We start from the raw sequence: 11726 nt of genomic DNA, 5'->3' as shown, positions 1-11726 counted from the left end.
AAAACCATTACAACAGAATAGTCAAACAAAATGAATTGTTAGGTTTTTCTCCCCCTCCTTTAGGGCAAACTAACAAGCCCCAAATGCATTAAAGACACTACACACTGGCACCCTGGCCATGCCATCGTCTGATGTGTCAAGAACATTGAGAGAGAAAAATATAGCACTCAAATGATGAAATGTTACAGGGTGATTGAACAGTCACCATAGTAATGGTACACTCAAAATTAAAAGGATGGCATTGCAGAGCTCGCATTACAAGCACCATGATAAGCAGCCTAGTAATGAGGTGTTCAATTATGCATTATTCAAGAGCTACAATGTGTTCGAAAAACGAGCTCTTTTGTGATTGCTAGTCATTTCTAGACAGGTAACTTTTAAATATCTTTTCGGACAGCTTTGGGATTTTCTTTTTCTGAAATGACAAGGCTACTAAAACTCATGCACTCCGCAAAAAACCTCATGCAGTAGTTAAGGTAAACCATCCAAGCAGTTTTATTCATTAATATTCATAAATACACACAGCAGCTTCATTAGAGATTTTTTCAATTTGTTTTCCTCTTCAGTTGAATGTGGAGTATTAGGAGAGCCTTTTGCATGTCAAGGTACAGGAAGCAGAGACTGCCTCTGGCACTGCTACCTACATTTACCTGCTAAAAGTAAAAATTAGTAAGTGGAATCAATTATCTTATTTTTTTCTTCCTTGAATGTACACAATGTAACAAGAGTGACAGACCTGAAATTACAATCACCAAACAAACCCAAAGATAGCTGTTGTCCACTTTCATTGGCAGTTACAGCACAGAGGACATTGTCTGCAAAGTGGGACATCATCAAAGAGGATGTGGCGGAGGCTCATTTCCTTTATTACTCTCTTTTAAATTTAGGTTTTCTAAAGCAACATCTAAAGGCATAATATCTACATAGCCAATAGCACCAAAATCTGTGAAATCCCCCCGCTCGTCCTCATCTGAGGAGGAACTTTCTTCCCGCATCAGGGTGGAGAGGAGAAGCTCCTGCACAAACAGGCTGTGGTCTGCCCGCTCACTTTCCAGGGATTGACGTTCTCCTTCAGACATCTTCGGTTCATTCAACCTGGAGACAGTACAGAAAGTAACTATTATTCACAGCCAAAGAGTGTACAGTTCTTGTACACAGTAGAGATAGTTCATTCCGAATGTTAACTGTGTATACGTTGGTCGTAAAAACTTATTTTTTATTCATGCACCTCTGTGGACATCACAAGTTTAAAGCCTGAACCTCATAGAAGTTTTAGAATCTTATTTTAAGAAAGAATAGATGGACTTTTAGTTGCAATTTAATGATCAACAAACTGTGAATTGAATCCAATAGCTTTGCTTTATGCCAAAACAATCAGTGTTGTGCTAAAACATGAATCGAGATTAGGAATAAACAGGTCATTTTCAGGTTGGCAGTCTGTAGTGCCACAAGAATCAATGCTTGGGCCGCAGCTATTTCCAATCTAGGTCAATGACTTTGATGAGGGAAAGATGTGTAATGTATCCAAGTTTGCAGATGCGACCCGGTTAGATGGGCAAGTAAGCTGTGAGGAGGATACAAAGAGACTGCAAATGGATATAGGCAGGTTCAGAGAGTGGACAAGAACATGGCAGTTGGGACATAATGTGGGGGAGTTTGAAGATATCCACTTTAGAAGGAAAAACAGAAAAGCAGAATTAAAAAAAAATTCCATTAAAAGTTTTCACCTGGACTGTGAGTTAGAAACACTCCTGGCATAAGGGAGGATGAGGAATTTCCAGCTAGTTTACTTCAGCATACAGTCCTATCTCAGAGAAAAGCACAGATGCAGGAAGGAGAGTGTGATCGTAAGTCAGCAAGGGAGGGGGAACCAAGGAAAAATAGAGGTGGTCCCACAGACACTGGCCCTATTCAACAGTTAAAACTACATGATACTTGGGACGATAAGGATGAAAGCTGCAGGGAGCATGGCCAGAAGGCTAACCATGGCACTGTGGAGCAGGAGGCAGCCATAGGGCAGTGGGGACATGGAAAGGTGAATAGAAAAGTTGTAGTCATAGGGGATTTGATAATTAGCGGGGTAGGTAGTGTCTTCCGCAGTCACAACAGCGTCTAGGAGGGTGTGTTGCCTACCTGGTGCAAAGGTAAAGTATAGCTTGGAGTAACTGGAGAGGAACTTGGAAAGGTAGGAGGATGAGCCAGTTGTCCTGGTCCATGTTGGGAAGAAAAGGGAGGAGGTCTTGCTAAGGGAATATCAGAAGTTAGGAACTAAATTAAAAACCAGGACCCCACGGGTGGTAATCTCAGGATTACTACCTGAGTCACATGCTAATTGACGTAGGAATAGACAGATGACAGATCAGGAAAGTGAACATATGGCTGAAAGACGGGTGTGGATAAGAGGGGTTCCACTTCATGGGGCACTAGCACCAGCACTAGGACAGGAAAGAGCTGTACCGCTGGGACAGGCTTCTTCTGAATGGACCACTGCCCAGGCAGAAAGGATGAAAAGGGCTATGGATAGGACTTTAAACTAGTAAGACACGGAGGGGAGGGGTGGGGGGAGAAGATCTGGTGAAAATAGATGAGTGTAAAAGGTCTGATGAAGATAAGGAAAAGGGCAACAGTCATGAAAAAAGTTATAGGTCATAAGTATAAAATTACTATTTAAAATAAAGTGAGAGCAATTAATAAAAACAAATTAAATTGCCTGCACAGCAATGTGCACAACATTCAAAACAAAACGGGAGAACTGGAAGTAATAATCCATGGCGAGGAGCTAGATGTAGTAGGGATAAATGAAACATGACTACATAAAAAATATGACCTTCAGTTAAATACTGCAGGATGTAATATATTTAGAAAGGAGAGGTGATCTAATAAATATCTTTAAGATAATGATGGGTTTTGATAAGGTAGACATGGAGAAAATGTTTCCATTTGTGAAGGAGACCAAAACTAGGGGCCATAAATGTGGAATGCTCGACCACAAGGGGTAGTTAAGCGAATAGCATATATGCATCAAGGGAAAGCTAGTTAAGCATGAGGGAGAAAGGAATAGAAAGGTAAGCTATTAGGGCTAAAGAGGAGAGGTGGGAGAAAGATCATGTGGAATTTAAATGTCGGCATAGATCAATTGAGCCAAATGGCCTGTTTTTGCTGTAGACTTGATGTATCTCGATTTGAGGCCTGTAAATATTATAAGATTACACCACACTTTCACGAACAATGCAATATTCAGTAATGGAAACATCTTTTTATAAATAATAATCTGACAGTGCCTTCTATTGGAGATGAACTAAATGGGAAGTGTGAAATTAGGCGCTTCAAATTAATGAGTCAGAACACTAACTAAAACTATTAGACATGTTGAGGAAGGGAGAGAAAAAGAATACTGCTAGTCCAAATTTTAAATGTAGTATTTTCTGATGACTTGCAATAAGGGAACTGCTAGGACTTACACATGCAAATGATCGCCTTAGTGTCCTGCGCCGAAACATCTAAGTTTTATTATTGGTCTCAATGCAGAGTAGGAAATGCGGACAAATCTGTGGAGTCAACTTGGTTAATGTAATTTTTTTTGAAGGGCGTGCACCTAGATTGTAAGTTTGTTGATTACTTATTTGGCCAAAGGCTGACAAACTGTTACAGACTGCTCCTTTAAGTGGTCCTTCACTTAATAATTCTTCTTGGGATGGGGTTCAAGTAAAACAGATTTCTAAATGTCTGAACAAAAAACAAATGCTAGAATGTGGTTCAGAGGATCCTGCCCCTTGTTCCCTAGTGTATATGGCAACCTTTCACCAGAGCGAACAGAAATCCAAATACGTTTTAGTGGTTAGCTCATCAACGCAAAGTTGGAAAAAAAAATCAAATAGCTACAGTACTTTGTAGTCTGAAGCAGTTCTAAAGATTGACCCGCATGTAAGTTATCAACTCAGAGTAATGCCTTGTGTTGACTGATTGACTTCAGAGAGGGTCTCTCATAGGCCCCTGTTGTTGAGAGAAGACCAACAATATAGTACAAAACTGCAGCACTAACTCCACATTTAGCATCTATTGGTTTTGGCAGCATTTACACCAAAGTCCTATTGTCTGAAATCTATACTGATGCTTTACTAAAATAAAAGCTGAAGACTGAGGTATAAAATCACCACAGGACAATATCAATACGAAAAGTTACTATGTTATGTGAAATCAGTTGGAGAGTCTCAGTCACTAGTAGGCCTATAGTACAAAACTTCCCTTAAGTCAGCTCTTCGACAAGCCTACAGATGACTGGTGTGTGAAATCAAAAAATTGCCACAGGTGTTCTTTTGTAAGTTGAGGCTTTAGCAGAAGGGACTTTACTCTGCATTGTATACCTGACATGGTGATGCTTGATGACGATACTGGGAGCCTGATGTGGTTAAGTGTTCCATTTACCGGAACGAACATGAAAACAAATTAAAGACAAAAAAATTACTGTTGCTCAAGATATGTGACTCTAGTTTGTCCCTTATAAAACTATAACTGTTCGAGGAACATAGGAACAGGAGTAGACCATTTTCAATCAGTGCCGTGAGCCTGTTCTGCTATTCAATCACATCATGGTTGATCTGCACCTCAATTCCATTTACTCACCTTTGATCCATATCCCTTGATACCCTTCCTAACAAAAATCTATCTATATAGGTCTTGAAAAAAAATCAAGTGACATAGTATCTATAGCCTTTGGGGTGAAGAAAATTCCTCATTTCCACTATCATTTGTGCGAACCAACCCAAATGTTACGAGATCCCGAGGTCTCGGTCCTCAATGCATCCAAATCCTAAAATGTGCCCCACTAATCCTAGAGCCTCTGTCTCCAGTGTTCTCAGAACCCTGGGATGATCTCAAACTCTGATGGACTCCAAGACCCCTTGCTGATACCGCCAGAAGTCTCCCTTTCCAATGCTCCCGAATTGCTGCCAAGGCAAATAAGTCAGTGTCCCTCATAATACTACTTGGTGCAATACTCCTGTTCTTATAAAACCTCCAATTCACCATGAACAATAGATGTGCCTGTGTATTTTATAAATGTCTGTACCTACAGTATCAGTAAATTTTAAATCTATATTCCCCTGTAGGATAAAAAAAAATGTTTCTTATATGCGATGAGCTTCGCCAAGTCCTAGACAGAATGCCATGGGTATTATGTAATCTCAGTGACAGATACAATGGATGAGTGTTAAAATGAATTCCAAAGCTAGTGCATGGATTGGGTTAGCTTGATTTAATTTTGCAGCACCTGAACCTGCCACAGTTCAAACAATTCATGTTTGGGCCTATTTGTCCCTTCAATGAAACAGGTCTGATCGTTGGTAATATAACTTGCCAATAGAAACAGAATGCAGGGTTTTGGTAGACAAAGTGTCTGCTTAATTGCAGTCCTGGGGTGAGGTTTAGGAGAATACATTTTTTGCATTCCTTCACCAGTTTCTATGCACAATTGTGTAAAGGAGCACAGAAACAAAAAGGCAGAGATGAACCTTAAATTGCGTGACTAAGGAGAATACAAATATCCACAATTTGGATGCCATGCAACATAGCAGATTTGGATCATTACAAAACACTCATCTCTAATGGCTACACCTCCCGACTCAGTAGTAAGATGCTTCAAATGCCTATTTGCAATGCAACATCAAGTTAACATAGCTAGTTCAGGGTTTGCATCTCTTCCCATTAGCTAATCTTCTGATTGACTTTTTCTAGCCTTTTTTCTATGTACAAGCTATATATTTAAACATTAAAAAAATAGGCACATGAAGCATATCTGTCAAACAATTACTGCTGGCAAGAGAAGTAGGGTCAGGTAGGTGTTTTGTGAGCATTTAAAATATGAGATTTTGTGCAGAAAGGTCAACTCAAAGTGCAGTCATGAACCTTCATTTTATATACGATTACAAAATGACTTGGGGCAAGAAAGAAATGTAAAGCGAGTGATGAGCATGTTTCATTTCCCCCCACTTTGAATAAATTTCTATCAACATTTTTTCAATTTTTAAGGTTAATTTTATTTTAGAAAGGCAAAGCAACTGTTTTTGTGTGGCTTTTTTAGAACATGGTTGCTCTTTTCTTACCTTGTAAGCAAGAACTGGGAATTCTGGGAGGTCTGGTGACTGTTTTCTGTGGTGATTGTGTTGTTAGTCACTGTAGTCTGTGTGACCGTGGTGCTCAGGCTGCCTGTGTTGGTGCGTCTTGTTGCATTGCGTGCAGACTCCAGCTGTTGTCGTGCTGCCTGTGCCTGTTGTCTCTCTAGTTGCAGCTGCATTTGCAGCTGCTGTAATTGGGAGGCAGAAGGGCCAGAGGAGTTGAGCTGTCCTCCAGCAGAACGTCTCACACCTGATAACTGTGATAACAGCTCTGCAACAAATGGAAAGAACAAGTTACTTACCAGCAACGAGATAAATTGTCAAAAATAAAAACAAGAAACGATGGAAATTTATTGCAGGTCTATCAGTACCTGGAGAGAAAGAATGCAAGTTAATGTTTCAAGGGTGTACTTTTCCTCAGAAGAGACCAACGGACCTGCTGTGCATTTCCAGCAAGTTCTGTTTTTATTTCAGACCTCCAGCATTTGCAGTTTTCTTATTTGTAATGATAACTTGTTTCCACAATAAATAGCTGCCACCTGTACATGAGGGCTATGAATGCAAAAACACACTGATACTTGCCAGAGCAATTCCAAACAGCAAGTGTGCATTTTTTCCAGCTGAACTACTTGATCGCATTGATTAAAATTCTTGAAAACGCAAGATTCTCAAAGCAGTGGATTTCTGAGTCAGTTATATCACTGAAACACGTTGAATGGAAACTAGGTACTTCTTCACAGGAAGATGGAATATTCTTTATTCTTTTAGATCAGGTTAATTTTAATGTACCATCTGCCAAGGCAAGAGATCACATAGGACACTATCTCTTTAAAAAGCATGCAGACTGGTGCTACCATTTTATGCAACGACTGGGGTTTGCAGCATTGGGATGAGTTCAGCAAGCATCTGAAATCCAAGATTCAGTTCAAGTGTTTTTTTTTTAAATTTTACAAGGTCTAAGACTGATCTGATAAGTATGGCACATGCTGGAATCAGGATGATGACAGATACCAGAGACAATCATGACTGTCTAATACTAAGCCCAGGAACACCAGTATGAGCATAAACCAGACATGAGAAGTAGCAGGCTTTTCTTTTCTATCCTGCTTAGCTCCAAATTGAATTCTGCCTTTGTTGGAAAAGGATATAGGCATCAGAATAGGAAGACTGGTAAACATGGTGCCTTCCTAGATGATCTTTTTACAGTTTACAATTTGCAGTTTGTTTGTGTTTATAGGGCTTGACACGGTTTGCAATAAAAAGTTCCAGCAGCCTATTTTACACGTTTAACTGGAAACTTGAGATTTTCAACCAAACAAAATAATGCAATACCTAGTGTTATGACTGAGGCAGGAGGATTGAGGGTCGTCCCCGCCTCTCAACCCACCCCCGGGACCCAAAACGCCCCCCTCGCCCCAAACGACCACTCCAGCCTCACCAGGGAAGGACCGATCCCCCTGGTGAGGCAAGCCCAACTTACCTCGTCTCCAGGCTCCATGATGTCGGCTGGGCTGTAGTCCCAGCAGTGGCCACCGCTCTCGGTGGCGCCGCTGGGACTATAAGCTGCCGTCCCACTGATTGGCCGGCAGCTCACTGAGGCGGGACCTCCTCCCTCAAGTGGGTGGAAGTCCCACCTCGGGACAATTAAAGCCTGGGGACCCGTAAAATATGGGACGGATCCCCGGGTTAGGCAGAAGTGGGTTCCCCACCAACTTTTACATTGGTGGCGAATTCCCTTCTGCCTAAGGTAAAATCGAGCTCTTTATTTTTATCTCAGAATAAAATGCACCAACTAGGTTTCTTTAATAAACAACAAAATTATCAGATTATAAAACAAGTCTTAACCAGTAATGAAGTAAAGCATAAACACACAGATTGAAATATTAAAGTTCCCTTTTTACCTTAGCTACACACACACACAGGTTAACCAGAAAAATAAAGGGATTTTTGTTTTAAGAGCTCTATTACAGACAAAACAACACTTTGGCTGAATACCTCCTCATTTTTGAAGAAACAGCAGACGTGATATGTTGCGTTCCAAAACTGGCATACAGTCTGGCCTCTAAGTACATGTAGACGAGTCACTGGGATCTTTTAGAACAGTTCTTTTCAAGTGGTGTTGAAAATTAATTTAGCAGGCTTTTCTTCAAAGACGGGAGACAAGATGAGTTGACACAGTGGACTTCGCAGGGTCTTTTAGAGAGATGTTGGAAAGCTGAGCTGGGTCTTCTCTCCTTCCTTGGGAATTCTCTTCTCTCCTTGTATGTTCTCTCCCTTTTCATACAGTTCAACCCCAACTCACAAAAATTCAAGAGCGAAACTGACAACAGGAAGTCAACCTTCTGACCTCCATCAATCTTGACCTGTCACTTCTTTGGAAACAACTTCTCCAGATGTCCAAAGTTCTCTGTTGTTTATTGAGCTGGAAGTGAAGTGGTTTCCCGGAAAGGCTTGTTTTCCTCACTAGATATCTCAGTGCCCCTTTTAAAAAACATTTCCAGTGACTGTTTATTCAAAGTCAAGTGGCCTTTATATGACCCCCTGGTTTAAACCCCAAGGTTTAACATTTCTTCAATCTTTTAAAAATAAATCCTCAAAAAATATATTTAACAAAACATAGGCACTTTCAAAGCACTTCCATCCTTGGAGGAATGAAACGCCATTCTCAAATGCATTTCATTATAAAGTGTGGTTAAAAACAGAAAATGAAAAATTTTAAAACACACTTTCTCACATACTCATTCACTAGCTAATGCAATTCTGCTTTGTACCATGTTTGCACCTAAATAACTCAAAGCAAAGTTAGCTTCTAGATAAAGCATCTACAATCACATTTTGTCCCACAACGTAGATAGTCATTAAGTGATAAGGTTGTAATAGTAAACTCCTTCGGAATAGTCTGGCATTCTGGTTTTCAAATTTTTCCGCAAAGTTTATCTCCAAATCAGCCAACTGCAACCTTCCAAACCGAGCCCTCCAGTTGTTCTAAGTGATCCTTCCAAGTGTCATTGTAGACCAGCACATCAAGGTAAACTACACAGTTAGGAACACTGGCTAACACTTGGTTCATTAGCCTCTGAAAGTTTGCTGGAGCACTTTTTTTCCCCGAATGGCACGACCCGGCACTGGAAAAGACCATCTGGTGTGAAAAAGGCCGATATTTCTTTGCCAGAATCCCTTTAACAAATCTATTTTTGTAAGAAACATGGCACTGTCCACTCTGTCAATACAGTTTTCCAAGCGAGGTATTGGGTAGAAATCTGCTTTTGTTACTGCATTAACTCTTCTGTAGTCTATACAGAGTCTAGCTGAACCATCAGGTTTAGGCACGAATACCACTGGCGAACTCGAGATACTTTGACTAGGTTCAATTAGGTGGTTTTCTAACATGTATTGGACTTCTGTTTTTACCTGGGCCTGTTTCTCTGGACTTAAGTGGTAAGGAAGCTGTTTGAAAGGATTCACCTACATCCACATCATGTGCGGCTAAGGTTGTACATCCTGGCTTATCCCTACAGACTCTTTTAAATGCTGTGAGTAGCCTTGTTAGGTCTTCTCGCTGTTCTGCATCTAAATATGAAAACAGTGTGCAATCTCCCTAGCAATTCAATATTAGCTACTGGATAATAGGAAGTTCAATTTGAAAATTGCCTAGGCCTCCTTCTGCCTACCCCTTTTATCCCTACTACCTGTGCTTGCTTATCCTCCTCCCGGCAATATTGTTTTAACATATTGATTTACACAGTCGATTCTTTTCCTGGCGATCTGGGGTGCCAATCAAGTAATTTACCGTACCAATTTTCTTGACCACTGAACCGTGCTTTCAACGGTTCACCCGATAAAGGTAGTAATACTAACACTTCATCCACGGGTTAAAATGTTCGGGTCTTGGCATGCTTGTCTGCCCATTTCTTCATTGTTACTTAGGAAGCTTTAAGGTGTTCCTGAGCCACTTTGCAAGCTCTCGTGAGCCGTTCCTGGAACACGGATACATAATCTAGCACAGAAGATTCATCCTTCTGCTCTAAAATCCTTTCTTTAATTAGTTTTAGAAGACCTCTTATCTCATGTCTGTAAACTACTTCAAAAGGACTAAAACCGGTAGATTCATTAGGTGAATCACTAGTGGCAAACAAAAGAAATTCTAGCCCTTTATCCCAATCATGGGGATATTCATGACAGTATGCCCTGTTCATTGTTTTGAGGGTCTGATGGTACCTTTCTAAAGCTCCCTGTGTCTGTAGGTGGTACGCTGAAGATTTTAACTGTGTTATACAAATAATTACCCATAACTTCCTGAAAAGTTTTAGACAAAAAATTGGAACCTTGATCCGATTGAATCTCAATCGATAATCCATATCTAGTGAAGAACTGGGTTAACTTCTCTCCCACTACCTTAGCAGAAATTATTCTCAAGGGAATGGCCTCTGGGAACCGAGTAGCCATATCCATGATTGAGTGCCCCGCTTTTGTTTTCAGTAAAGGTCCTACACAGTCAACCAACACCCTACTAAATGATTCCCCAAAAACTAGTATGGGAAATAGAGGTGCCGGTTTTATGGCAGGTCGCGGTTTTCCCACAATCTGGTACGTATGGCACATTTTACAAAACTGCACCACGTCCTTGGAAAGATCTGGCCAATAAAAATGTCAACTTATACGTGATTTGGTCTTCCGGATCCCCACATGTCCCGCTATAGGAATTTCATGCGCTATCTGTAATAGTGCTCGGCGGTACCACTATCTGATGAACAACCATCCATTCTTCATCCGCAGGTCTGTGAGGAGGTCTCCACTGCTCTAACAGAATCCCATCTTTAATATAATAGCCTTCTGGAACTCTTTTTGCCTCAGCTTGTTAGAGCTGATTGTGCCATTTTATTTAACTCTGGATCGGCTTGCTGAGCCTTGATCAGAGAAGACTTATTAAACATTTCCTTCGGATTATCCAAATCTCCAAAGAAAGTTTCAGATATTTGACTGACTGCGGTGCCAATTTTACCTCCGACAATGGAACTTGTTTAGCCATTGCTGGGGTTACTACACATGAAGGAAAAATTCCTGGAACCTTTTCCTGCAACTGTTCTGTCTCCTTAACTTCACTTGCTTTTTCCATGACTACTGGAGAAGGTACTACCTTCGCTCCGGCCAAATCATTCCCCAGGAGCAGGTCAACTCGGTCTACTGGCAAACTATGGACAACTCTTACAGTTACCGTTTCAGACATTAGGTCACACTTAAGGTGCACCCGATGCAAAGTTAAGGTATATACTCCCCGCCAATACCATTCACTAAAACTTTAGCATTCAGCGTGCTCTCTGGTGAAAATGTCATGCCTTTCCCCAGGAAGAGAGTTTGTGTGACTCCTGTATCCCTAAGTTTAGCTATAGGTTTGCCTGCCTCACTTGAGGGATAAGGAATTGCTTTACCTTTTGACAAGAATTCCCTATAACTCTCGGGTTTCTTATTCACAACTCCTGCACTCACATTGGTTTTTGCATTTGGCCTCACAGCTGCAGTCAGAGTTACAGCCAGATCTGTTGCACTCTCGGTCACAGCCCCTTTCTCTGCATTGGCTTTGTGTACGCCAATAAGTTCCATGGGTTTATCCTG

The 11726-nt window shown here is 40.9% G+C and overlaps 1 protein-coding gene across 2 annotated transcripts in view; it reads right to left on the bottom strand.

Annotated features, from left to right (window-relative positions):
• Nucleotides 1-471: 471 nt before the first annotated feature.
• The window catches only part of kcmf1 (potassium channel modulatory factor 1), a 232315-nt gene continuing 221060 nt past the window's right edge, over nt 472-11726 (bottom strand). The window contains exons 6-8 of one of the 2 annotated variants that reach the window (XM_068030334.1): nt 6102-6384; nt 4365-4399; nt 1011-1095 (exon numbers count right to left, since the gene is read on the bottom strand). In XM_068030334.1, coding sequence (XP_067886435.1) covers nt 1091-1095; nt 4365-4399; nt 6102-6384 — 323 coding nt within the window. In that variant the 3' untranslated portion in view covers nt 1011-1090. Of the gene's footprint in view, nt 1096-4364; nt 4400-6101; nt 6385-11726 lie in introns of both variants that reach the window. The other variant, XM_068030333.1, reaches the window with a different exon arrangement.

The sequence above is a fragment of the Heterodontus francisci genome, chromosome 4, assembly GCF_036365525.1.
Source record: "Heterodontus francisci isolate sHetFra1 chromosome 4, sHetFra1.hap1, whole genome shotgun sequence".
Lineage (NCBI taxonomy): Eukaryota > Metazoa > Chordata > Chondrichthyes > Heterodontiformes > Heterodontidae > Heterodontus > Heterodontus francisci.
Note: the sequence above shows the minus strand (reverse complement) of the source record. Positions and strands in the feature narration are given on the sequence as shown.